This window comes from Sciurus vulgaris (genome assembly GCF_902686455.1).
Source record: "Sciurus vulgaris genome assembly, chromosome: 16".
Classification (NCBI taxonomy): Eukaryota; Metazoa; Chordata; class Mammalia; order Rodentia; family Sciuridae; genus Sciurus; species Sciurus vulgaris.
The window spans coordinates 10,548,436-10,576,121 of NC_136477.1; the positions used below are offsets into that span (position 1 = coordinate 10,548,436).

A 27,686-nucleotide genomic window follows, 5' to 3' on the forward strand; every position below is an offset into this window, starting at 1 on the left:
CGGGCGGGGCGGGGCGGGGCCCCGACCCGGGGCGGGGCGCTGCAGCCCGCGGAGCCTCGCGCCCGCCGGGGCTGGGGTCTCGCTGGCTGGGACACCCCTCCCCGCCTGCTGCGGCCATGGAGGACGATCGGAAGGACGGAGCCTACGGTAGGACTCGCCTCCGGCCTGGATCGCCTCCGCGGAGTCGGGGGGCTGCGGATCTTGAGGGAGGGGGGCATCGAGACCTCAAACACCCGCGCTGCAGCCGGAGGTCCCTCTGCCTCCAGGCCTCTGCATCCTGCGCTGCGCGCAGCCCACGCTCCCTGCTCGGGTCTGGTTACCCCGCGTCCCCTCCCGAGAGCCCCAGTTTCCCCTCAGGCTGATGGGCCGGGGCTCACGGCGCATGCTCTGCCCGCGGAGGTCCCGTTATCTGGGCGGCTCAGATGGCAGGCGGGGGAGGGGAGGAGTGGTGATCGCGGCTGGGAAAAGGAACAGGGCCCTGACCTCTCCAAATCCCCCTCCTCTTCCAGACCCCTTTGTTTACTTTTTCCTCCGACCCACACCCCCCTTCCCCAAGAAGTAACCATCCCGGGCTTTTGGCTAGATGGGGAAACTGAGGCAAGATTGGAGAGACCTCATACTGGGATGGGAGCCCACCGGGTCTGGCCAGGAGCCTGGGAAGGGCGGAAACAAGGGCGCCTCCGGTGAGGGGGCAGGAAGGAAGCCGGAAACAATTGAGAAACTTTCCTTGCCCTGTACGAATAACTAGGATGCCCGCTTCCGGTTTTAGTAGGTCCGGGAGACTGAGACCCCCTTGGTGAACCTCTGAGGGCGGCCTTAGCCTTTTGGCACTGGGATGGGGCCAGGATGTGGGCCCCTTCTCACTCGAGCGCGCCCTACAGTGAGACCATCGCCTTGGGTTCCCACGGGCGCGTGTTGAGGACCTCAGTTTCTCCTTTCTCTTCTCCATTTTGGGTTCCCAGGACCCAATTCAGTCCAAGACTCAAGTGGCATTGCTCTGGGGTAAAGGGGCCCTGTGCTCGCCTGGTTGTGTGACAGGAACTTCCTGGAAACTGCTGAGAACCAAGGGCCTTGGGAAGGGGGCCGGAAACTGCTCGAAAATAATCAAGAAAAACAAGTAGGCTAGCGCTGTGCCTTCCTTTCCCCAGGGACTGTGGCCTCTGGAGGCTGCAGGGAGAGATAGATGGGAGAGGCTGAGACCTCCCTGCCCAGCCCAGCCAAGAGGGAGGTACCATGACCTGGCCATCTCCCAGTCACCTCCCTGACTGTTTGAAGCTGCCTGCAAGACCTCCAGAAGGGTCCCCAAGCTCTTGGTTTTGGATCAAGCCCCAGACTTTGTGACTACTGGTGCTGTGCATCCCTTGGGTGTGGCTGGCTATCTCTGATATAGGAATCTGGGGTACAGGCCTGCTTGCCTGTGGTCAGTACCTGAGGGATCTTTGGTTTCCATGAGGGCTGGTTGGAATGGGGGTGTGAGGGCAGAGTGGACAATGATGTGATTCACCCAGTTTTTGAATTCGGTCAAAGGCTAAGACTGAGCCATGGATGGAACTGAGTAAACCCTCTCAGACCTAGTTAGACTTGCCCAGGAGACAAGACAGGCCACCTCTGTCCAACAGACCTGACAGCCCTGGGGCTGGACTCTGGGACTATGGGACTATACTCCATCATGAATATATATATATATATATATATATTTTTTTTTTTTTTTTTTTTTTTTTTTTTTTTGGTGGTGGTGGTGGTGTTTTTTTCCGTGGTGCTGGGGATTAAAACCAGGGCCTTAAAAAAAAAAAAAAAAAAAACAAAAAAAAAAACAGGGCCTTGCCCATGGTGGGCAAGTACTCTACCACTGAGCTACACCCTCAGCCCCAATCAACAAGTATTTGCTAAGCACCTTAACAGGCAGAGGCCTAGACACTGGGAAGGTAGCAGTGGACAAAGTAGAAAAAATCCTAGACCACAGGGAGTGGACAAGAGAATAAATATGTAATTATAGGTTGTTTAAGGTTGTGAAGCAAAGAAGAGGACAGTGTGTGGAAGAATCATCAGGCTCTATTTTAAGCAGCTAAGGACTGGATGTGGAGCTGACCATGGGAAGATTTCAGGGGAGTGTGCTGTAGGCATAAGGAACAGCAAACAAACCACATAGTTGCCTAATTAGTTCCCTGTATGAGACCCAGCAGAGCCTGGGATGGAAACTGCATCTGAATCCTGCGGTCGGGCCCTCCTGTCCTCAGAGGGCCCCCCTGGCTTCACTGCTTGCTGAGTTCATCGGAACCAAAAATGCAGGGCTGTTGGACTTTCCCAGGAAGTCTCTGTCAGATAATGGAGAGCTTTTCCTTGGAAATGAGGTGCAAGACTGAGTGGTTCTTATATCCTTCCCTATTACCCCCATGGCTTCCCATTGGTTACCTTGAATGTAGGGGTGACATCAGACAGATCTGTCCCAAATCACGGTTCTGACATTTAACATGCTGTGTGGCTCTAGGTGAGTCATGACCTCTCTGAAACTCTGCATCCTTGTCTGTACGGTTGGGCACAGTCACTCACTGGTGGGAAATAATTTGCATGGTGCCCGGCAAGCTTAATGTGCTCAGGAGTCCTTTGGGGTTGGTGACACAGAGGACATGTTTTTCACAAGCTAATAGAGAAACAGCCCTCCTGTAGAGATGTGGACTTGGGCTGAACTGGGCAGGACCCAAAACTCCTTCCTCAGTAGAGACCATATCTCCAGAGGAAGGCAGCAGCTCCAAGGGAAACGGCCTAGACCCTGGCGGATGTTGTCAACGGGCACTGCCATTCTTAGCCCATCCGTGGCATGAGCAGCACAGGAAAGAATTCTGAAGCCCCAAATAGTAAACTTTGGCCAGGGAGGAGAAAAACAGAAAACATTAGCCGTGCTTAGTTAAAAAGCAAATTCCTGAAGGTCTGGGGTTATGGCTCAGTGGTAGAGGGCTTGACTAGCATGTGTGAGGCACTGGGTTTGATTCTCAGCACTGCATACACATAAATAAAGGCTCATCAACAGCTAATATATATATATATATATATATATATATATGAAGCAGATTCCTGGGCTAGGGTGTAGCTCAGTGGTAGAATACTTGTCTAGCATGCCAGAGACCTTGGATTTCATCCCCAGTACTGGGGGGGAAAAACTGTGGGGGAGGAAGATATTTAATTATTAATTGCAACTTTTGGAGCAGCAAGATACCACATTTACATACTTCCAAGTACAAAACATATGCCAGATGCAATGGTGCATACATGTGCAATGGGTATACATGTAATCCCAGCTGCTTAGGAGGCTGAGGCAGGAGGATCCCTAGTTCAAGGCCAGACTAGGCAACATGGTGAGATGCTGTCTCAAAATCAAAAATAAAAAGGACTGGGAGCTGGGAGTGGTGGTGCACACCTATAATCCCAGCAATTTGGGAGGCTAAGGCAAGAAGTTCATAAGTTCAAAGCCAGCCTCAGTAATTTAGCAAGGTCCTAAGCAACTTAGCAAGACCCTGTCTCAAAATAATAAAAAATAAAAAGGTGGGCTGGGGAGATAGCTCAGTTGGTAGAGTGCTTGCCTTGCAAGCACAAGGCCCTGGGTTTGATCCCCAGCACCAATAAATAAATAAATAAATAAATAAATAAATAAATAAATAAATAAATAAATAAATAAATAAAAATATAAATATAATAAATAAATAAAATGAAAATAGAAAGGTCTGGGGATGTGGCTCAGTGGTTAAGTACCCCTGGGTTCAATCCCCAGTACCAAAAAAAAAAAAAAAAAAAAAAAAAAACTGGGAATTTAGCTTGGTGGTAGAGCACCCCTGGGTTCCATCCCCAGTACTGAAAGCAATCGTAACAAATGTATGATTTTAAACTCTTGTACATCAAAATTAGTATCTTCTCTCTTTTAGGCTAAGGAAGACTAAAAGCTACAAATAAATAAGCCCTGAAACACATGGAAGATTTTTAGTTTTCCATGAGAAAGAAACTTCTACAAGACCCTGGCCAGCTGTCCTCACCCCAGACATAACAGTCTCCTAGAGCTTAGTCTATTTGTTTCAGTGCTTGTGTGCGACATCTGTATCTTTTTAAAGCTCCCTGGGCTGGTTTAATGAGAAAAATGGTAGGGTTCCACAGCGGAATACTATGTAGTCTTTTAAAAAGATGAAACAGTTTCAATCTTGCTAGTGGGAAACACTGTCCCATTATGTTGTTCTGTGAAAAGGCAAACAGGGGAACAGTGTGGGACAAGATTAGGTTAGGGGTTGGGGTGTGGTTGGGTGGCACAGCGCCAGCTGAGCATGTGCAAGGCCCTGTTTCATTATAAATCTGCTCCTCACTCTCAGCTTGTCTAGGAAGAGAGAAAAGGGAAATTGGTGAGAGGAACTTGCCCCAGGGAGAACAAGTGAGGATTCTAAGAATATAGGTGAGAGGCACAGTGATTTTTTTTTTTTTTAAGTTGAAACTGAATTTTTCTTTCTTTTTTCTTTTTTCTTTCTCTCTTTCTTTCTTTCTTTCTTTCTTTCTTTCTTTCTTTTTTTTTTTTTTTTTTTTTTTTTTTTTTTTTCCTGGTACTGGGGATTGAACCCAAAGGCACTTTGCTGGTGAGTCACATCCCCAGCCCTTTTTATCTTTCATTTTGATACAGGGTCTCACTAAATTGCTTAGGGCCTCTAAGTTGCTGAGGCTGACCTTGAATTTACAATCCTCCTGCCTCAGCCACCTGAGTCACTGGGATGACAGACGTGCACCACTGCACCCAATTCTGAACTGAATTGTGATTTTTTTCTTTTTCTTTTTCTTTTTCTTTTTTTGGTTCTGGGTATTGAAGGAAAGGAACACTTAACCACATCCCCACATCCCCAGCCCTGAACTTTTGATCTTGATAAGTGTATAGGTTGTTTCATATAAGTCAATTTGCCTATAGCTCCCTTTAGCTAACATTCATTGAACTAATGCTGTATGCCAAGTTCTGTTCTAGACTCTGAAGACAGGAGTGGACAGAACAAAAATGCTGCCCTTGTGGAACTGACATTATGGAAAGGGAGACAGATAAGAACTAAGATGAATGATTGGGAAATACTTAGAATATCAAATAAGGGTTCTGGAGAAAAATTAATTGCAGAAGAGGGGTGGGAGTGATCTCTAGGTTCTGGAGGTGGGTTTGAGATTTAAAGTACGGGGATCAGAGAGGGTCAGCCTGACAAACGACCAGAGGAGGGAGAGGGAGCTGTGAGGAGCTTTTCAAGACCAAATGCACTTGCAAAGCCCCTGTGGTAGGAGGAGAATGTCTGGTGTGATTAGGCAATGAGGAGGCCCTTGTGACTGGAGGAGGTAAAGACGGAGGGGAAAGGCCAGAGAGTTCAAAGCCTTTTTGGACTTTTGTTCGGAAAGATGTGAGACCCCGTGAGAATCTTGGGCAAAGAAGGATGTTGCCTGACTCAGGTATTCACAGGCTCCCTCGGGTCTCTATGGGGTCCAGTGGCAGAAGTCAGGAGGTCAAGACAGAGGCCATAGCAATAGTCACAGGTGTGAGTCAGCTGATTCTAAGGTGTAAATAAAAGAACACATCTAGCTGGGCACAGTGTTGCACACCTGTAATCCCAGTGGCTGAAGAGTCTGAGGCAGGAGAATTGCAGGTTCATAACCAGTCTAGGCAAATTAACAAAACTGTCTCAAAATCAAATTTATAAAAGGGCTGGAGGTATAGCTCAGTGGTGGAGTGCTTGCTGAGCATGCTCAAGGTCCTGAATTCAATTCCCTGTACAATTCTGACCCTGTTAGGTTCCAGTACCTGGTACCAGTCCTGTTTGAATTTCAGCTTCATCCTAACTCACTGGCACCATCTGCAACCTTCCGTAGCCCTGAGCCTCAGTTTCTCCGTTCATAAAATGGAATACATTGCTGGGCGTGGTGGTGCATGCCTGTAATCCCAGTAGCAGGCTGAGGCAGGAGGATGGCAAGTTCAAAGTCAGACTCAGCAATTTACCAAGACCCTGTCTCAAAATAAAATATAAAAAGTGCTGGGGATGTGAATCAGTGGTTAAGTGCTCTTGGGTTCAATCTCTGGTACCAAAAAAAAAAAAAAAAAAAAAAAAAAGGTGGGTGAAGGGGGCAGAGAGAGAGAGAGAGAGAGAGAGAGAGAGAGAGAGAGAGAGAGAGAGAGAGAATACAACAGTGCGGACCCCTGAGGCTGCTGTAAGGGCTCAGTGAACTGATGTGGGTGCAGCCCTTGGCCATGAGCTAGGAGAGTGGTAAATGCCACTTGCTGGGGATTATTCACATAACATGCAGTTCAAGAGCATAGAGTAAGAAGCAGCATTCAAATCCCAGCCCCCATGCCCATGTGACCCTGAACAAGTTCTGAAGCTATTTTTTATTTTATAATTATTATTATTTGGTACTAGGATTGAACCCAGGGGTACTTTATCACTTAGCTACATCCCTAGCCTCTTTAATTTTTTTATTTTGAGGCAGGATATTGCTAAGTTAGGGCCTTGCTAAATTTCTGAGGCTGGCCTTGAATTTGGGATCCTCCTGCCTCAGCCTCCTGAGCCCCTGGGGTTACAGGCATGTGCCACCACATCCTGCTTAAGCATTTCTGTGCCTCAATTTCTTCACTGGGTCATCTGCCCTCAGAGCATCATTGTGAGGATTAAACATTCTTGGAAGAAAACCTCTTGTTCAGTGCCTGTCGCATACGGTGAACACTCTATCTTTTTCTATTAGCATTTATTTATTGTTTTATTTTTTTAGTTGTAGTTGCCAATGGTCTTTTATTTTATTTATTTTTATTAGGTGCTGAAGATCAAACCCAGTTCCTCACACATGTTAGGCAAGTGCTCTACCGCTGAGCTGCAGACCCAGCCCCTCTATTAGCATTTCTATGGTTTTCTATTCAGATATTTTCTTCAAACCCTTTGTCAAAGGGACCGGTCTGAGCAGCTGGGATGCTCATTACTTAGGGACAAACTTCTGGGAGGGCGGGGGCTGCCGGCCTGCCTGTGTGGGCGAGGCCTCGGGTCACTGCAGCCCTTGGGGACTTGGCTGGAGTCCGGAAGCTGTGGGGGTTGGGTGGCATCTGATGTCCTGGCACAAGCATTGTGACAGGGCAGCCTGTGTCAGTTGGCCTGATCCAACAGCCCAACTTCCATTTCCTCTCCCCCCACTATTGCCTCTCTCAGGGTCTTGGTCCATTTTCTGTTGCAAATAACTTCACACCATAGACTGGGAAAGTTATAAAGAAAAGTTTCCTTAGCTCAAACTTTTAAGATTGAGGGGCCATATCTGCCTGTCTTGCTGGCCAAGTCCCCAAGTGACACAGGGAGGGAATCACAAGGTGAGAAATAGGCAGTGCATGTATTTAGAATCTCTTTCCCTTCCTGTGCTGGGGATGAACCCAGGGCCTCTCTCACGCAGTCTCCTGTGACCCACTGAGCCACACCCACAGGTCCGCTCTCACTTTGCGTGTGTTCCCCCCCCCCCCCCCCCCCCCGTACTGGGAACTGAACCCAAGGTGCTCTACCCCTGAGCCACGTCCTAACCCTTTTTGAGGTAGAGTCTTGGCTAAGTTGCTGAGGCTGGCCTTGAACTTGCAATTCTTCTGCTTTAGCCTCCCAGGTTGCTGGGATGACAGTGGGTGCCACCGTGCCTGGCACTTCTTATATAACCACCAGCACTCAGTCAGGAGGACTCAACCCAGGTGATCTCTAATCCTAACCACCTCCCAAAGGCCCCACCTCTAAACATCATGGCCCAATTCAGTTTCTACCCTCTTAATACCTCCCAAGAGGAACTAAATTCCCATGAGTTTCAGAGAGGACAAACTACATTTGAACCACAGCACTCAGGATCTGCCAAAGAAAAGGCCCGATGGCCTCCAGAGGGGCTCTGCTCTGTTTCTCTGTCCTTCAGCAACTGTGTGGCTTAAGTGAGTGTCTCAGTTCCCCCTATCAAGTGAGGACAATTTATGGTTAGTTTATTTATTTATATTTTTCCTTCTTTTTTTTTTGGGGGGGGGGGCGTGCTGGGGATCGAACCCAGGGCCTTGTGCTTACAGGGCAAGCACTCTACCCACTGAGCTATCTCCCCAGCTCCTATATTTTTCCTTCTTGTGGTGCTGGAGAGTGAACCAAATGCTGGCCAAGTGCTGTACCCCTGAGCCACACCCCCAGCACTTAACGCTTCTTGAAGCTGTGAACCCCAGACCTGGGCTAGGTGCTTTTGGAGCATTAAGTCCTTACAACATCTTCAAGGGAAATGTCAGTATTAGCTTCATTCTCCAGTCAGGAAAATGGCGGCTGGGAGATGGAAAGGTGTGTCCAACATCAATCACCCAAGAAGGATGGGAGCCCTGTTGGGTCCGACACCCCTCACCCCACTTGCAAGCTGTGGACCCTTTGGAGCAATTACATTCCTTCTCAGTGCCTCCACGCCCCACTCCATATTGTGGGAAATAAATGACAAGACGTACCACCTGCACTTAACGCTGCCATTGTAGTGTAGCAACCGCAGAGAATATGAAATGTATGAGCCTGGTGTGTGCGAATAAAACTTCTCATGGAAAACATTATAGACACTAACATGTATATTTCACATCATTTTCTCATCACCAAATATTCCTTTTAATTAAATGTAATTAATTACCTGTAATCCCGGCAGTTCAGGAGGATAAAACAGGAAGATGGCAAGTTTGAGGCCAGTCTCAGCAATTTAGTGAGATTCTGTCTCAAAATAAAAAGGGCTAGGGATGTGGCTCAGTAGTTAAGCACCCTTGGGTTCAATTCCTGGTACCAAAAAGAAACAAACAAAAATAAGGCTGGGGACAGTGGCACATGCCTGTAATCCCAGCAGTTTGGGAGGCTGAGACAGGAGGATTGTGAGTTCAGTCAGCCACAGCAAAAGCAAGGTGCTAAGCAACTCAGTGAGATGCTGTCTCTAAATAAAATATGAAATAGGGCTGGGGATGTGGCTCAGTGGTCACGTGCCATGAGTTCAATTCCCAGTACCTCCCCTCCCCTCCCCCACAAAAAAGGACTGTGGCTGGGTGTAGCTCAGGGGTGGAGTGCTTGCCTAGCATGCACAGGCTCTACTCAACCCCTAGCAGAAAGGATGGAAAAAAGAAAAATAGAAGAAGCAATAGCAGCAGCAGCAATGGCAGGCAGAATACTATCCCCCAAATATATCCCCATGGCAAATTCCTGAACCTGGGTATATGTTGTTAGTTTACATGACAAAAATGGAACTTTGAAGGTGAATTTAAACCAAGAATCTTAAAATGGTAGATTATTCTGGATAATCCAGGTGAACCCTTGGGCACCTGGATAAGAGTCCTTATAAATGAAAGCAGGAGGTGGGGAATCAGAGAAGGACATGTGACCATGGAAGCTGACATGGGCTTGAGGCGATTAACTTTAAAGATGGTCAAAAGCCTGCCGCACTGGGGCATGCCTGTAATCCCGGCTAATCCCAACTACTCAGGAGCCGAAGGCTAGAAGACAGAAAATTCAAGGCCAACTTGGGCAGTGGAGCAAGACCCTGTTTCAAAATAAAAATTTTTAGGAAAGGGCTGGGGATGTAACTCAGTGGCAGATCAGTTGCCCAGCATGTGTGCGACCCCAGATTCCATCCCCTGTACAACACATGCAAAAAAATAAAATAAAATAAAAGATGATAGAAAATAAAGCCTCTAGAACCTGGAATCAATTCTTCCCTAGAGTCTCAGAAGACTCTAGAGTTTCTCAGATTATTTCAGAGAATCTAGAATCCTCAGAAGACATGGATGCTTGATCACAGCCTAGGGAGATGCGTATTGGACTTCTGGCTTCCTGGACTGTCGGATAATTGGCTGGGGGTGCATCTTGTGGCAAGAGGGTGCTGAGCACCTGGGAGGTCCTGGGTTTGAGCCCCAGCACTGCGAAAAATTTTTAAAAAGCTGGTGTAGTGGTGCTCCCCTATAATCCCAGCCACTCCGGAGGCTGAGGCAGGAGGATTGAGGGAGTTCAATGCCAGTCTCAGCAATTTAGCGAGGTGCTAAGCAATTCAGGAAGACCCTGTCTCTAAATAAAATACAAAAAAGGGCTGGGGATATGGCTTAGTTAAGTGCTCCTGAGTTCAATCCCTGGTACAAAATAAATAAATAAATAAATAAAAATAAAAAGTAAAAGTAAAATAAATTTTGTGTTGTTTTTAAGTCATCAAATTGTTGGTTTTGTTACAGTGACCATTGGAAACTCATACAGATACTAGTTTAGGAATTGGACAGCCTGTTTCTGTTGCTCACAGTCTTTGAGATCATGGGCATGTTATTTCCCTCTCAGCTTCATTTACTGCATCTGTCTAATGAACTTAATGGTAGGATCAATGTCACAAAGTTGCTATACAGATGAAATGAGGTCAACTCTGTGACTTTATTTTTGGTCCTGGGGATTGAACCCAGAGATGCTATATCACTAAGCTGCATCCCCAGCCCTTTTTATTTTTTATTTGGAGTCTTCAAACTCAGGGTCCTCCTGCCTCAACCTCCACTGGGATTACAGGCATATGCCACTGTGCCTGGCACCTGGGTGACATTTTAGAAGAGTGCCTGGCACATGGCAAACCTCAGGAAAAGGGACATGAGTGCTGTTCTGACGGTGTCTTCCAGCGTCTTCTGCAGAGATTTGTTCAGCAGATTCCCCACCCAGCAAGCTTTGGATTGGGCTCAATTAAAAACCATTAGTATTTGTTGCTCACTCCATTCCCTTCAGCTCCACCCAATAAGGTTCACAGGAGCTAATGGAACCCATCAGATGGCAAGGTCAGTGTCCCTCTTATGTTTCCTGAGAGCCCACAGGCCCAGGACTGGAGCCAACCCTATCCCTGGTGCCCTCTGCACTTTTAGCTCCATCTCACAGAGGGGTGATTCATGTTCACCCAGCAAGCCTCTGCTGCCACACCCATGGCACCAAATCCTCAGGCTCTGCAATCTCTCCCTGACTGAAAGAGCCGTCCCCGTGCATCTCCCTTCCCTAGTCTGGCCTGGTCATGCTCAAACACCCTTAGTGGCTCCTCCTTTACCAGTCAAACCTAGATCAGAGATGGACCTCTTTGGTGATGGGTAAACTGCCACCACTCCCTGAGCCTTCATTTCCTCTGCTGTTAAATGTGTTGATAGAGTATCCATTATGGCCAAGAGGGGCTGAAAGGTGTTGGGACCTCTGACTTTTTTTTTTTTTTTTTTTTTCTCCCCCTTGTGGTGCTAGGGATTGAACCTAGGATCTTATGCATGCTAGGCAAGCATTTTACTGCTTTTTGTTTTATTTTGAGGTAGGGTCTTACTGAGTAGTGCAGGCTGGTTTCAAACCTGTACTCCTGCCTCAGCTGCCTGAGTGGCTGGACTACAGGCATGTCCCTGACTCAAAATTGTCTGCTTTTATGTGACTGCAACCTGTATGGCAGCCTGTAGATATTCCAGCTGGCACCAGAAACTTCTGGTAATCTCTTATCTCTCCTCCCACATGCCTTGCTGGTCTCACCTCCTATCTCACGGTAGATGTTTCTCCTGTGTTTTCTTTCTCATACTTGTAATTCTTCTGTTTTTATATATTTGCATGATTAATGCATGTGGAATTTATTTTGCTATGCGTTTGGGGGAGGGGTTAAGTTTATTTTCCTCCAAATGTGCATCAGGGCTACTGACCAAAGGATTTGTCCTCTCTCTGAAAGACTGAGAATTCCACCTTTGTCATATATTAAATTATTTTAAGTAAAAAATCCACAAACTAATTTTTTTTTTAGTCCTAGGGATGGAAACTGGGACCTTGCAAATGCTAGGCAAGCACTCTCCCACTGAGCCATAGCCCCAGTCCCTCACAAATTTGTTTTTAAAATATGTGTACCTTTAGCCTGGTATAGTGGCACACTCCTCTAATCTCAGTGTCTCCGGAGGCTGAAGCAAGAGGATCACAAGTTCAAGGCCAGCCTGGACAATGTAGTGAGACCCTGATTCAAAATAAAAAGGGCTTGGGACATAGCTCTGTGGTAAAGTGTACCTGGTTCCAATCCCCAGTGCAAAAAAAAAAAAAAAAGAAACACCCCAAACCAACCCTGCACTCTGATAACTCTAAGCCACACTTTTCAATCTTAGTTCTGCCTATGTGGATTACATATTGTGGTTATTCATTCATGGTACCCTTACTGAGGTCCTGCTTTATGTCATGTGCTAATGCTGGTCACTGGGGACAGAGTTATGAACAAAAGAGGCAAGGGGGCCACACTTAACCACCAATAAGAAAGAGATGGTGATAAGCGACACATTTAAAAGGCAGCTGAGCTGGCCTCAGAGGCAAGCCCACCTACCTGGTCCTAGCTACTTGGGATGCTAGGGCAGGAGGATCTGGAGCCCAGAGATTTTAGGCCAACCTTGACAATGTATCGAGACCCTGGCTGTATAAAACATTAAAATAAAATGAATGTGATGGGATAGAGAAGAAAGGGGCCCTGACTTATCTATTCGTTTATTTGCTTATTTATTTTTCGTGGTAGTGGGGATGGAACCCAGGACCTGTGCCCACTAGGAATGTGCTCTTCCGCTGAGCTATGCTGTTTAGATAAGGTGGGCAGAGAAAACCTCTCCAAGGAGATATTTCAGCACATGCCCAAAGGAGGTGGTACACATAGACATGTGGAAGAAGAGTTTCTATGCAGAGGGAACAGAACCGCCAGTGCCAAGGCCCTGAGGTGGGGCTATGCTTGGTGATTCTGTGGTATAGCCAGGAGGCTGGTGAGACTGCAGAGCAAGCAAAGGGTAGAGTGGGAGTAGACGAGGTCAAGGGAGAGGCCATGAGGGAGAGGCCATGAGGAGGAGTTCTGCCTTTCCTCAGAGCAAGGTGGAAGTCACACAGGGTTCTGAGCAGAGGAGGTGCACTCTGATTTGGGCGTTCACGGGCACCTATGCCTGCTATGGAGAGGACAGACTGTGGAGGCTGCACAGGGTAAGGGTAGGAGCCAGGAAGCCTGGTGGAGGTGCCTGCACTGGTCCAGGCAGGAGATGGCCGGCTCTGTGACAGGGGTGGGGGCGAAGAGGGGGATGAGGAAAGCTTGGTTCTGGATGAGTCTGAAGGCGGGGCAGGTGGGAAGCAGAGGGGTCGCCCAGGTTTCTGGCCTGAGCATCTGGAAGGATGGAGCTTCCATTACCATGTCTGGGTGACCTTGCTGAGCATGAGGTGACAGTGAGATCTCCACGTGGAGTGAGGGGAGGGAGGTGCCTCACAAATGTGCAGCAGGAGGTGAGGCCTGTGTAGGAAGCAGACATTCTGGAGCTGTCAATGAGGACCTTGTAGGTGGGGTCTTGAGTCTGAGTATCCCAGGGACCAGGTAGCCAGGAACAGATGAGGCTTTTGACCTGGGACCGGCCTGATCTCTGTCCACTGCTCAGACTGGGTGGGGTGGAACTAGACTGCCTTAGGGTTGGCAGGCATTGCAGGAACCACAGGGTTTCTTTGGGAGTCCTGGTCACCCAAGGGCATGGCTTGGCGCCTTGGACCTCGCCTGTTTGCTGAAGCCTGTGGCCCAGGAGTCAGGCAGGGCCTCCTTAGCAGGAGGCCACGGGGAAAGGTGGCATTTCCTCCAGGGACAAAATAAGTCAGTGACCCCCCACCCCTGGGGGCGGTGTTTGATTGAAGTAGCACCTAGTACAATTATGGAACACCAAATATACATATCTCACCACACTGATTGTATACCCCACCTTGCGGAATACACCCCTATACGACGGTATAATACCTGTGGTGGGCTGTACTGTATACAACTGGCCTCAAAGAGATTGGGAAACCTTGCTCTGTGCTGATTCTGTAGTCTAAGCTATTGGGGAGGCTGAGGGAGGAGGCCCGCTAGAGCCCAGGAGGGAGACTGTCTCAAAAAAGAAAAAACAAAAACCAAACAAACAAAAATAAACAAACAAAACCAAAAACAGACCAAAATAAATAAAATCCACCGGTCTGAGGTTTTAACCCCAATACTTTATTTATAGTTGGTTGTTTGGGCCCAGCCATCTCCCAAACCTCCTCTGCCTCGGTTTGGACACTTGCAGAATGGAACAGTGGAGGCGCACCTTGGGGGTTGGAAACTGTTCCCTGCTGTGTCGCTTGGTGGGTGGCAGGAGGGTAGACTGAGGCCCCTGGGTGAAGCCACCAGTTTCCCGGATGGGGGCTGGGTCGGTGTAGGGGGCGGGGAGGGCTAAATCCGGCGGTTGATGAGTGGCGGGAGCAGCTGCTGCCCGGATCGGCCCCCTCTTCCGTCCCTCCCCTCCGTCCCTTGGCTCGGGCCGGTCTGACCGGTTTGGGCCGCCCAGCCTGGCACTTGGCTGGGAGGAGCCGCCGCCAGTCGCTCGCTCGCTCCGTGTCTCTCTCGGGACGTCTGCGCGTCCAGACCCCGGGACTGAGAGGGCGCGGGAGCAGGCGGGCGCCGTCGGGGCCCGGCGCCCGCAGGAATGGGGGGCGATCGGCAGGATTACTACGGGAAGCACGGTAGGCTGACCCCCTTCCCGCACCCCCGGGCTGGCTCCTTGGAGGGCGCAGCGGGGGGACCTCGGGGAGGAGAGGAAAGACCCCTAGAGGGAGGAGCGGAATTTCAGTTCTCTGCCTGAGCCCCCATCTCCTGCCAGCCTCCCTCACCCCAGTTCTGTCCAGAGCTGCCTCTTGTACGTTCCGACAAACCCCCTTGCCCTAAGAACATGCTTCTGTTTCTGTAGCCCCTTCCGCTGCAGAAGCCCCTGCCCCATGTCTCCTTGAACCTTACCCTTTCCGTCAGGTTCCCTGGCGGTAGCCCTTCCTGGCTTCCCACCTCTGGTTGGCGCCAGCTGATAAATCTTGCTGTTAACAATTAGGGGCTCTCCCGCCCCTTGCTGTGGTATGCACTAACTGGGGACTTGGGTGTGGTGGCCCGAAGGTACAGTGCAGCCAAAAATTTGCACTAGGGTTCTAAATTTTACTCCTGCCCACGCACAGCACACCTAGGGTCATCTGGGGCAATGGGTTCTCCAGCCTTTTTTTAGTTCAGATCTTCTGACCCCCAAGCTTAATCCTATTGACTTTCAGGAACTCCCCAGAAGTATGATCCTACCTTCAAAGGACCCATTTACAACAGGTAAGGGCTCTGGATTCCTGGCAGCAGGGGATGCTGTTCCTTCTTAAGCGACCCCAACCCTCCTTTCTGCAACCCTCCAATACACTGGTGATAAATGTTTGCAACCTGATAGAAGGACTGATTTTCTGTAATATAAAAAGAAGTCCATACGGATTTTTTATTTTTTATTATTTATTTATTTATTTATTTTTTTGGTACTGGAGATTGAGCCCAGGGACGCTCCTACCACTGAGCTACATTCCCAGTCCTGTATTTTATTTTATTTTTTTTTGGTACTGGAAATTGAACCCAGAGGCACTTTACCTACCACTGAGCTCCGTACATCACCATCTCTTTATTTTTTTGCTCTGAGACAGGATCTCACTCACTAAATTGCTTAGGGCCTAAATTGCTGAGGGTGGCCTCGAGTTTGCCATCCTCCTGCCTCAGCCTCCCAAGATTCTAGGCAGGCACCACCGTATCTGACGAGATTTCTTCTTCTTTCCACCTTTTTTTCTTTTGTACTGGGGATCAACTTTTCCACTGAGCTACACCTCCAACTTTGCAAATGGATTTTAAAACTAAGCAAAAGACAGGATCAGATCATTGACAGAATAAGTACTGTAGAAAATGAACTTAAGAAAAGATGCTCAACTTCAGGAAAAAAATAAAATAAAGGAATGTAATTTGAAACAATACCAGATCATATTTCCCCATAAGAGATTAGCACAAATAAAAGATTGACACATATTCTGCTCTGAAATTAATTGTTGCAGTCTTTATTTATTAATTTATTTTTTGCAATTCTTGGGATCCAACCTGGGGCCTCGCAAATGGCTAAGCAAGTATTCTCTACCACTGAGCTACATCCCTAGCCCTATTCTTTTATTTTGAGGCAGGTTCTCACTCAATTGCTCAAACTGACCTTGAATTTGAGCTCCTCCTGCCTCAATCTCCAGAGTAGCTGGGATTACAGGTTTGTACCACCAAGCCCAGCTAGTCTTCATTAATTTTTTATTCAACTTTTTTTTTTAGTTGTTAGTGGACCTTTATTTAATTAATTTATTTATATGCAGTACTGAGAATCAAACCCAGGGCCTCACACATGCCAGGCAAGCACTCTACCACTGAGCCACAAACCCAGCCCCTTCATTTATTTTTGAGATAGGGTCTTGCTGTATTCCCCAGGCTGGCCTAAAATCCTAGGTTCAAGTGATCCTCCTGGGGAGTGGGGACTACAGATGCATACCTCTATAACTGGCTGGTGCAATCTTTTGGGGAGGTAATTAAAAAGATAAAGTTTCTGCCTTCTTTTTCTCCCAAATACTAGGGGTTGAACCCTGGGGTGCTCTAACACTGAGTTACATCCCAAACCGTTTTTCTTTTTTATTTTGTGACAGGGTCTCTCTAAGTTGCCTAGGCTGGCCTCGAACTTGTGATCCTCCTGCCTCAGCTTCCTGAGTCTCTGGGATTACAGGTGTGCACCACTGTGCCCAACTGGAATATAAAATTTTCTTAATGTAAATCTCTTTGTTCCCAAGACTTTAACTCTTCCTCTTTTTTAAATTTTTTGTTTTTGGTTGGTTGGTTGGTTGGTTGGTTGGTTGGTTTTTTGCAGTGCTAAGGTTGGAGCCCAAGGCCAGGAGCATGCTAAGCAAGCACCCTACCACTGAGCTACACTCACAGCCCCCCAGATTTTAATTCTAGGGAAAACATTTCCCAATAAACCTTGCACACATGGACAAAATGTTACTAGGAATTGCTGGCAAAGATGTGGTAAAATAGCCAGGTGGAGTGGTGCATGCCTGTCATCCTAGCCACTCAGGAGGCTGAGGCAAGGTGGCAAATTTAAGGCCAGCCTCAGCAACTTAGTGAGGCCCTAAGCAATTTTGTGAGACCTTGTCTCAAAATACAAAATAAAAGATAAAAAGGACTAGGGATGTAAAAAGGACGCTGCGTGAAGCGTCCCTGTGTTCAATTCCCAGTACCAAAAGAAGAAAAAGAAAATGTGGGAAAATGGACACTTTGAAGCACAAGAGACATTGCTGTCATAACCTGTCTCAAGGACAGTGTAGCATTTAGATATCAAAACATAAAGTGCACATGCCCTTTGGCACAGCATTTAAGCTACTCAGGAAAATGTGTATTATTGCATGGATACCTAGGGGCCAGATGGACCCTTGCCCTGACGCTCTCCTGTTCCCAGGGGTTGCACAGATGTCATTTGCTGTGTGGTCCTTCTTTTGGCCATTGTGGGCTACGTGGCTGTGGGCATCATAGGTGAGTGGAAGAGCCGGTAGGAGGAGGAGGTTACAGGGTGGGAGGGGACAGTGCAGCCTCTGGGGCAGGGGTAGGGCTGGTGCTCAAGGGTGGCAGTACCTCAGCTCTGCTGAATCCCTCCACAGCTTGGACCCATGGGGACCCTCGAAAGGTGATCTATCCCACTGACAGCCGTGGGGAGTTCTGCGGACAGAAGGGCACGAAAAATGCGTGAGTGGGCTTCCCTTGGTGGGCAGAGGGCTTCGTGAGCACAGGGGAGATGGTTCTAGGCTTTCCCCATTGGCTCCATCCATTAATCCCTCCACAAATACAGTTACCCCTCAGCACCCAAGGGTGGTTTCTCCCAGGCCCCCTGCAGATTAAAATGTTTGGGTGCTCCGGTTCCTCATATTAAGGGGAATGGTATTTGCATAGGATCAAGGCCCATCCTTGATCACACCTCAGGGCACTTCAGCATCTCTAGTCATTTAAGGTGACTTGTGGTACACAGTACGATGTACATGCCACATAGGCGCCTGCTGTACTGTGTTGTTTAGGGAACAATAAGAAAGACAAGTCTGTACTTGTTCCTTTTTTTTGCACGTGCAAGTGCTGGTGACCCAGCCCAGGGCTTCAAGTTTGCACCATCTAACACGGAGCCGTGCCCTTGGCCCTGAGCCTCCTTCATCCCTAAAAGGAGGATCACAACAGTTCCACCTCCAGGGGTCTGTTTTTGTTTGTTTGTTTTTTTTGTTTTGTTTTGTTTTGTTTTTGTACCAGGGATTGAACTTGGGTGCACTTGACCACTGAGCCACATGCCCAGCCCTTTTTATTTTTTATTTTGACAGAATCTTAGTCAAGTGCCCAGGCTGGACTTGAACTTGCCATCTTCCTGCCTCAGCCTCCCAAGTAGCTGGGATGACAGGGGCCTGGCTTCCTGTTTTTATTGGTTGTTTTTGTAAATTTTTATGTGAGGTGGTTGAGAAGTGTTGACTATTTCCATTCTTCCTTTCCCGACCCTAGGAACAAACCCTTCTTGTTCTACTTCAACATTGTGAAGTGTGCCAGCCCCCTGGTCCTGCTGGAATTCCAGTGTCCCACCCCACAGGTAACTTGTTCCCACCTCTCCTCTTTGCTCTCCTGTTCACTTTCTGTCTCCCATAAAAATGGAGTGGAACCTTTGTCCTGAGTGGGGATCTGGTGTCTTTCTTGACTGTATCTTCTCTTGTCTTTCTGTCCCCCAGATCTGTGTGGAGAAATGCCCCGACCGCTACCTCACCTTCCTGAATGCTCGAAACAGTCGGGACTTTGAGTACTACAAGCAGTTCTGTGTTCCGGGCTTCCAGAACAACAAGGTGAGCAGGAGACTGCCCTGGGAGCTCAGAGGCATGTACCTAGTGGTGCCAGCCCGGGGGATTGCCCTCCTCTCTCTCTTGGCAGGGTGTGGCTGAAGTGCTTCGGGATGGTGACTGCCCTGCTGTCCTCACCCCCAGCAAACCCTGTGAGTCCGGAGTTCCATAAGGCCAGGGGGTAGGGGGATGGTCTGCAGGGCTCAGCCTGACAGCTCATGTACCCTGTTGCCTGCAGTGGCCCGGCGATGCTTCCCAGCCATCCATGCCCACAAAGGGGTCCTCATGGTGGGCAATGAGACGACCTATGAAGATGGGCTCGGCTCTCGGAAGAACATCACGGAGCTTGTGGAGGGTGCCAAGTGAGGATCAAGGTCCCCCACACCGGTGTCACACTGCACTGGCTGGAGAGGGCATGCCCTGGGGTGGGAGGGGTGTCTGACTTGAGCCTCTTCTACCTTCCCCCAGAAAGGCCAATGGGGTTCTGGAGGCACGGCAGCTGGCCATGCGGATATTTGAAGATTATACCGTCTCTTGGTACTGGATTGTCATGTAAGAGGGAAGGTGGCTCTCCCCTGGCTGCCCCATATGAGGCTCTCATGGGATAGGATCTTCTAATGTCCCTATTTTATCCCCCAGAGGCCTGGTCATTGCCATGGTGATGAGCCTTCTTTTCATCATCCTGTTGCGCTTCTTGGCTGGCATTATGGTCTGGGTGATGATCGTCATGGTGATTCTGGTGCTGGGCTACGGTGTGTCTCCCCCTCCTTGTATCCATCCTTGCCTAAGGTCAATAAAATGCCCATGCCCTTTGACCTATTTGTAAGAGCAGCCACTTGAAAACAGCCTCAGTGCCATTAATAGGGGACAGGTTAAGTCCAGCTCTCTGGCGCTGGGGATGCAGCTCTTCGGTAGAGTACTTGCCTGGTATATGCAATCCCCTTGTGTTCAGTCCCCAGTGACACAAACAAAAACAATACTAAGCGGGGGGCTGGTGTCGTCCGCTGTAGCTCAGTTGCAGAGAGCACCTGCCTAGCATGGACAAAGCCGTGGGTTCCTTCCCAAGTACTGCCCAGAACAAACAAAAAAACAAGAATCTCTGGCTATTTGTAGCCTTCCAAACCAGGACCTAGGTCAGTATTTTATGAACACCAAAAGACATTCTCAAGCAGATTTTTTTTTAGCACAGGGGAAAGGGGTGCCTATGCTGGCACCAGAATGCCAGGGTATCAAATCCTGGTTCTGTCACTTCCTAGCTCTGTGTCCTTGGGCAGGTGACTAAGCCTCACCGTGCCTCAATTGCTTCCTTTCTTTTATGGGGATAATTAATATTTACCAGTTGGGAGGCCTATGAGAAGGAGACAATGTGAGGATAAAGCCAGGGGAAGGGCCTGTCTAGATTAGGATGATAGACTCTGGAGACACCGCTCACAAACCAGTGCTTCATAGGCCGATGCTTCACTTCAGCTTGCTTTAGGATAAGTGCTTGGCAGCCCAGTCTGAGGAAACAGTATCCAACCGTTCATGTTAATAATGGTTTCTGGCTGGGTGCTGGCACTTTAGGTTGCTTGATTTGTGTTTTAATAACTGTAGTTGATAATTTTATTTATTATTTATTTTTGCGGTGCTGGGGTAGAGCTGAGGGCCTCACATGTGCCAGGAACGCACTCTACCACCAAGATACATACACTCGTCCTACAGTTGTATCTTACAAGGAGCTAAGGGGAACAGGCGAGGCAGCAAGATCACAAGTTCAAGGCCAGCCTCAGCAACTTCGACCCTAAGCAACTCAGTGAGACCCTGTTTCAAAATTAAAAATTAAAAAAGGGGGATCTAGGGATGTGGCTCAGTGATTAAGCACCCCTGGGTTCAATCCCTGGTACCAGAAAAAAGAAAAGAAAAAGGAAATGTGGTAGATATACACAATGGAGTTGGTGGGCTGAGGTTGTGATTCTGTGCAGGAATATTTCACTGCTACATGGAGTATTCCCGACTGCGTGGGGAGGCCGGCTCTGATGTCTCCCTGGTGGACCTTGGCTTCCAGACAGACCTCCGGGTGTACTTGCACTTACGGCAGACTTGGATGGCCTTCAGTGAGTTGAAGCCCCCTAATCCTGCCTCTGATGGAGCCTTGGAGGTGGTGGGGAGCCCCAACAGCTCATCCTCTGCCCCTTACAGTGATCATTCTGAGCATTCTTGAAGTGGTCATCATCTTGCTGCTCATCTTTCTCCGGAAGAGAATTCTCATCGCCATTGCGCTCATCAAAGAAGCCAGCAGGTGGGGGCCAAGGCACTAGGGGACCTGGCTGGGTTTTTCCCTAAGGCTGTTCAGGTCCTGATGCCTGTGTCTCTGCTCCTCCCCAGGGCTGTGGGATACGTCATGTGCTCCCTGCTGTACCCTCTGGTCACTTTCTTCCTGCTGTGTCTTTGCATCGCATACTGGGCCAGCACTGCTGTGTATCCACCTCCGGACTCCATTTCTGACAGCCTATGGACAGGGCTGGAACATGGTGGTTATGGTAGTGGTGGAGGTGGTAGTGGGGGTGTGGATCCTTTCTCACAAGCCCCTGGGGTTCCCTATCTAAGATTTCAAGGTCCTTAATGAGTCCTTCAGCTTCCTGTCCACTTCTAATGAAGCTGTTTATAAGATTTTCGATGATGCCTCCTGCTCACTAGCTGGGAAAACCTGTAACCCTGAGGTGAGTGTCCCTGGGGCAGGGAGGGCAGGTACTGCCCCAGCAGCCCCCAGACATTTTGAAACCTCTCATTCCTACTTGGAGATCATGTGGCAGACATTTGGCACCTACTGTATGCCCTGTAGGGGGTATCAGTGACATGGAGTTGAAGAGACCCCCATGCCTGGATCTGGCAACTTTCCAGGACACACTGGGAAGTGATGCACCCAGCATCTTGGGTGCTGAAGTACACATCTTGTTCCCCCTTCATTTCATGTCCAGTGCCTACACCCTTTTCTCCACCTGTGATGACTGTTCTTGTTTCTAGAACTCCTTGTGTTCCATGTGTTCCTATCTTGAACCCCCAATTCCTTGATAGCACCCTGATCCTCATGACTTGTGTCTTATCCCATGGTCTAACCTGATTGGTGGCTCAATGATGCCCGGAGCCCGGCTGAACTCTTGGCCCCTGTATTTTGACTTAGACTTGTGTCCCTGCCCCAGACCTTCCCTTCCTCCAATGAATCCCGCCTGTGCCCCAACGCCCGATGCCAGTTCGCCTTCTATGGTGGTGAGTCGGGCTACCACCGTGCACTGCTGGGCCTGCAAATCTTCAATGCCTTCATGTTCTTTTGGTTGGCCAACTTCGTGCTGGCGCTGGGCCAGGTCACACTGGCTGGGGCCTTTGCCTCCTACTACTGGGCCCTGCGCAAGCCAGACGACCTGCCAGCCTTTCCGCTCTTCTCTGCCTTTGGCCGGGCACTCAGGTAGTCCAGGGCTGTGGATCGGGTGGCGTGGAGGTGTTTTGGCCCAGCTGCTAACCGTCTCCTCTGCCCACAGGTACCACACAGGATCCTTGGCCTTTGGCGCCCTCATTCTCGCCATCGTGCAGATTATTCGAGTGATGCTTGAGTATTTGGATCAGCGCCTGAAAGGTGTGGCCCAGCCACAGCTGTTGTTGTCTCTTGCTGAGGGTGGGGCTGTGTGACAAACTGGGGATTGGTTCTTGCTTGGGTGGTGGGTGAAAAAAAGTGGTCGGACCCTAGTTGGTTTCTGCCTGTTGGGGTGGAGCTGCGGAGCTAATGTGATTGGTTCCTGCGGTGGAGGAGCAGGGGAGAGAGCCCAGTGTAACCCTGAGGGGCGGGTCCGAGAGGCCTGACCCACCATTGAAGGGCGGGACTAAAGCTGGTTACTTTTTCTCTGAGAAGGGTCCTGGGGCCGGGACAGGTTTATTTTGAGATTGGGAGGCAGGAGGATGGGCTTCTCCTTGGGCTTGGGGGCGGGGCCTGTATAGCAGTGAGTGTCTTGATTGGGTTGTCTTGTGGGCGGGGCTAAAATGCTTTACAATTGGCTCATTTATTAGGGGCGGAGCCAAGGGCTCGGATGAAGTCTTCTGCTTGTCTTTGAGGGGAGTTTCCTACTTACTTCTGCATCCCTTTATTTCTCTTCCAGCTGCGGAGAACAAGTTTGCCAAGTTTCTCATGACCTGTCTCAAGTGTTGCTTTTGGTGCCTGGAGAAGTTCATCAAATTCCTCAACAGGAATGCCTACATCATGGTGAGTGGACCCGACCTCCCGTGAATGAACTCACCAGCTCCTGCCGGGTGAGTTCCCCACCCAGTGGGCCTGATCCTTCCTCTTCCCTTCCAGATTGCCATCTATGGCACCAACTTCTGCACCTCAGCTAGGAACGCCTTCTTCCTGCTCATGAGAAACATCATCAGGTCAGGGAAGAAAACTTTCTCTCGCTGCTTCCCTCTCCCCCTAGTCCCGGAGCCAGCATTCACACCTGGCCCTCCCTGTTTCCTGCAGAGTGGCCGTCCTAGACAAAGTCACAGACTTCCTCTTCCTGTTGGGCAAACTTCTGATCGTGGGCAGTGTAGGTGAGTGCCATCCCTCAGGCTGTCAGTGTATGGGAGCCTGTTGGAAGTGACTTGTGAACTGCTTTCGTGCCCCATCTCTTCTGTGATAAGTGCCATCTTGGAGGGTTCTTTTCCTATCGCCAGAACTCTCAGCCTTGGTTTCTTTCCCTTACCTCCAGGGATCCTTGCTTTCTTCTTCTTCACCCATCGTATCAGGATCGTGCAGGATACAGCACCACCTCTCAATTATTACTGGGTTCCAATACTGGTATGGAGACTTTTGGGGACAGATAGAGGTCTGGGGATAAGGAGGTGTTGGGACTTGTTGGGACTTGCTTGGCCTCCTTTGGATGAAAATCAGATGGTGAGGGATTGAGTATTTATTCAGTCCACGGACATACCTCCTGCATGCCAGGCACTGGGGTGGAGAGGTCCTTTAGAGGCTTTATGATTTAGAAGTGAACAGACATTAATCAAGAATGATATTGGACCAGGTGTGGTGGCCCACACCTGTAATCCCATCAATTCTGGAGGCTGAGGCAGGAGGATTGCAAGTTCTCAGCCAGCCTTAGCAACTAAGTGAAGCCCTAAGCAACTTAGTGAGACACTGACTAAAAATAAAAAATAAAAAGGACTGGGGATGTGTCCTAGTAGTCAAGCACCTCTGGGTTCAATCCACAGTCCAAAAAACAAACAAACAAACAAATAAGTAAATAATAGTACTGGTATTCCAGGTGAGGTGACACATACCTGTAATCCCAGTGACTCGGGAGGCTGAGGCAGTAGGAGACTTAAAAGTTCAAGTGGCCTCAGCAAATTAGAAAGGCTTTACGCAGTTTAGACCCTGTTTCAAAATAAAACATAAAAAGGGCTGGGCATGTTACTCAGTGGTAGAGTACCTTCCTGGCATGATCAAGAAAGATCTGGGTTTGGTTCCCAGAACCTAAAAAAAATAATAGAATGATACTGATGTGTGATTGCAACCTGGAATGTGTCATTGGGACATCTACACAGTATGGGAAATTATTAGGGTCTGTAGTGAAGGATCTGGGTACGTCAAGGGGTCCAGGTGACTTCATCATTCAAGTAATACTGAATTTGAAATCTGAAGATGTAGGTGATATCCAGGCAGAGGGAACAGCAAGTACAGAGGCCCTGAGGTAGGACCCTGTACCAGGAACTGTAGGAGACCAGTGTGGTTGATGTGGAGAGAGTAAAGAGGTAGAGATGGGGATAAGGAGGTAACAGGCCTTGGATATGGGTTGAGTCTATATCTTGAGAGCAGTGCAGGCCTTGGAGCCCAGAGACCTAGATTTTTTCTTTTTTTTTTTTTTTTTAATCTTAGAACCAAAATGAGTAACTGGGAAAATTATTTAATCTCTCTAAAGTCAACTTCAGTCAACAAATGTTTATCAGGCAGCTCTCAAGGAACCAGGAGTCTCCACATTGCTAGGGATATAGCAATAAATGCACCAACACAGTCTAGTAGGTAGGTGAGTATTAAACCCACAATGTCCTAAAAACATGTAAAATTGCAGCTGAATGCAGGCCTGAGGTGGGGGGCACAGTGCCAGGAGAACACAAAACAGGGTCTAGATGTTGGAGGCAACTTCTGGAGTAGGTGGTGCTTGAGGACTTGCTATTTGCTTTCTGCTATTGAAAGCAGAAAGATGATGAGGCATGAACTACACTTAAGTCAGGACAGCAGAAAGTACAAATGTCCTGAGGTTGAAGAAAAGAAGATGTGACACATGGGATGATGGGATCCTGTCAGCAGGGTGAGAAGTTATTCCAGGGAGGGCTTATCAGCAGGAGATTGACATGAGCCCAGTCTGGAAATGATGTGGTGGGTGGGGGTTGCTCTGGGCAGGAGCTTGGGCAGAAACAGGCCATCTCCCCTCACTCAGACGGTGATCGTTGGGTCCTACTTGATTGCCCATGGTTTCTTCAGCGTCTACGGCATGTGTGTGGATACGCTGTTCCTCTGCTTCTGTGAGTGACCCCTCACCCCAGCCCTCAGGGTGCCCTGACTCCCTTCTCCCCACGGGTCATGACATCTCCCTCCAGTGGAGCCATGCTCAGCTGTTCAGTGCTCTCTGCTTCCTCAGGTTGTCCCTTGTCCCAGGGCCCTCGCATGCCTTCCTGGCTTCCTCACTGCACAGAGCTGCTCCATCCCATGGTCCCCCAGCCCAGGCAACAGCTGGAGCACTCTGCCCTGGGTCCTCAGCTTTGGAGTTGCTGGCTTTGTTGGGGGGCGGATCTGTGGCTGCCACTAACTCTGGTCTCTCCCGTCTGTCTGTTTTTGTTTTTTATTTTCTCTTCCTCTCCTCCATGCCTGCTGGCTTCCCCGTTCTTCCCCTGCCTCCCTTTTCCCCTCCTTTCCTGACTACCCCATTTTCCCCCTGCCGGTTCCTGGGGGGACCAGGTGAGGACCTTGAGAGGAATGACGGCTCTCAGGAGCGACCCTACTTCATGTCGCCCGAGCTGAGAGACATCCTGTTAAAGGGGAGTGCGGAGGAGGGCAAGCAGGAGGAAGTCGAGGAGTAGAGAGTGAGGGAGACTGGCCTGGGAGCCAGGTGTCCTCCCTGTAGCCTGGGGGGAGGTGCATGTGGGGGGGGGTCCCTTGCCTGGGAGTGTGGGATCATGTGGTCCCTTCCCAAGCCCACTACAGCGTGCCCCTCTGGTCCTAGTGTGTCTTGCTTTCTAACCCTCTGAGGCTTCTCTGTGGCCCTCATCCCCTCACCCTGTCCCCATGGCCCCTGCCCGTGGACGCCCTCTCATGCCACCCGCTCTGGGGCATCTCTCTGCAGTGGAGGATCTGGAGAGAAATGATGGTTCAGCTGAGAGGCCTTACTTCATGTCTTCCACTCTCAAGAAGCTCTTGAACAAGACCAACAAGAAGCTGGCAGAGTCCTAAAGATCCAGGCCTTCCCTGCCTCTCCAGAGCCCTCCGCTGGGTGCTTGGTCCGCAGCTTGGGTCAGTACCCCCAGCCCGTCGGACTTGCCTGAAGTCCTATCACTGCCTCTCTGCCCCCTCTTCATGATCCAGTTACTTCCAGTTTCTGGGGACCTGGAGGATTTGGGGCATATCTTCCCTATGCCAAGGGGTGCTCAGAGTTTTCACAGCAGCCCTGCAAGACTGAGATGAAATGAGTCACTTTAGCTCTCATTGACTCAGATGGGGACAAATCCAGATGGGGACAAATCCGGCGCAGCTTCTTGATGTCTGGGATGGGAGGTGGCCAGACTTCTGCAGGCTCCTTCATGCTTCCTGTCCTCCTCTTAGACCACAGTGGGACAAACAATGGGAAGGACTGTGACTGTATATGAGGGAGCAGTGACTACAATGAACTTGAGTTCCAAGTTCCCCCTGCCTGCTCCAGCTGGGACTGCAACCCGTCTCTGTGGCTGAACAGTTGGCTCAAGGGCCGCCGGATGCATTTCTTTATTATTATTTTTTAACCTGGACATGCATTAAAGGGTCTATTAGCTTTTATTCCATCTGTCTCCACAGCTGGGATGGAGCTGCCAGGGAGTGCCTTCATTTGTCCCCGCCCCTACTGGTTGTGGCTGGGCTGGGAGAATGTGCATGCAGGTGGAGTCCCCACTACAGAGGCAGTATTGGGGGCTCATTGAGGGAGCCCTTGATGGGAGGAGATGGGGCCAGATGGTTGGGAGTGGCAGCAGGAAGTGGGCTTGTGTGACCACCAGAGCACATGGAAGGAGACGCTAATGACTGCTTAATGGAAACCTGCTGGCCAGTTGCCTGGCTGGAAAATTGGGCCCAATGTACACCCCCCACAACCCCGCCTCTGCCAGTTATTGACACTGCTCTCTTTGTAAGAGAGAAAAGAAACTGAATCTACCCTAGGGATGGTCTTCAGGGGACAGGGATGGGTGGGGCAGGTGCCCTGGGCTAACGGGGCCCTGTGCCCACTCGCCTACCTTGGGGATCCTTTTGCCAAACTGTTGAACTCAGGGGACCTGGTTGTCTGGTTCCCCCTTTGCCCACCACATCCCGAGCAGACCCCCACCCACAATTCATGCCTTTACCCATCTGCACTATCAGCACTATCCATCAGGATTCTGGAGAGGGAGAATTCCCAGCCTGTGGTCTCCTGTCTCCTGTGCCTGCCACCTGCCATCCCCATCCTGTCTGCCCAGCTCTATGCATCTGTTAACTGCATTCCAACCACTAATAAAGTGCCTATTGTACAGGTCTGGGCCTGGCGTATTTGTGGGAGAATGAGAGGATGGTAGGGAGAACCCCAGCTTCCAGTGCTCTCAGATTCTCAGAGTTGGGGTTATTTCCCAAAGGGAAGAAAGAGGGGCAGGAAACCCACTGTCTGCCGGCTTGATCTCCTCCCAGTTCTTCCATTCAAGCTGCTCAAGTTTCTTCTGAAGGCGTCTGGTTGAAAAATGTTCCTTGGG

General features: G+C 49.4%; 1 protein-coding gene across 4 annotated transcripts; it reads left to right on the forward strand.

The window, feature by feature from the left end:
• Window positions 1-27,472, forward strand: SLC44A2 (solute carrier family 44 member 2 (CTL2 blood group)). 4 transcript variants are annotated; one of them, XM_079114698.1, is made up of 23 exons: window positions 1-147; window positions 15,084-15,132; window positions 17,318-17,391; window positions 17,517-17,601; window positions 18,394-18,478; window positions 18,615-18,725; window positions 18,811-18,871; window positions 18,958-19,081; window positions 19,188-19,271; window positions 19,359-19,471; window positions 20,681-20,812; window positions 20,898-20,997; window positions 21,084-21,176; window positions 21,334-21,418; window positions 21,899-22,161; window positions 22,235-22,329; window positions 22,847-22,950; window positions 23,044-23,117; window positions 23,206-23,276; window positions 23,435-23,523; window positions 25,163-25,247; window positions 25,681-25,805; window positions 26,066-27,472. In XM_079114698.1, exons 1-22 carry the CDS (start codon window positions 117-119, stop codon window positions 25,800-25,802), a joined length of 2,130 nt encoding a protein of 709 aa, XP_078970824.1. In that variant the 5' UTR covers window positions 1-116; the 3' UTR covers window positions 25,803-25,805; window positions 26,066-27,472. The 4 variants fall into 4 exon arrangements, with proteins under 4 accessions (XP_078970824.1, XP_078970826.1, XP_078970823.1 ...); XM_079114697.1 differs by lacking the exon at window positions 1-147 and adding an exon at window positions 14,340-14,513; XM_079114700.1 differs by lacking the exon at window positions 25,681-25,805 and having other exon boundaries at window positions 2-147.
• The last annotated feature ends 214 nt before the right edge of the window (window positions 27,473-27,686 follow it).

Excerpts from the sequence above, each read along its gene's own strand:
- SLC44A2 (XM_079114697.1), top strand. The coding sequence starts at position 14,477 with ATGGGGGGCGATCGGCAGGATTACTACGGGAAGCACG. Across the intron at positions 15,133-17,317 it reads AAAGGACCCATTTACAACAG|GGGTTGCACAGATGTCATTT; the intron begins GTAAGGGCTCTG and ends TCCTGTTCCCAG. Across the intron at positions 18,872-18,957 it reads CCTCACCCCCAGCAAACCCT|TGGCCCGGCGATGCTTCCCA; the intron begins GTGAGTCCGGAG and ends TGTTGCCTGCAG.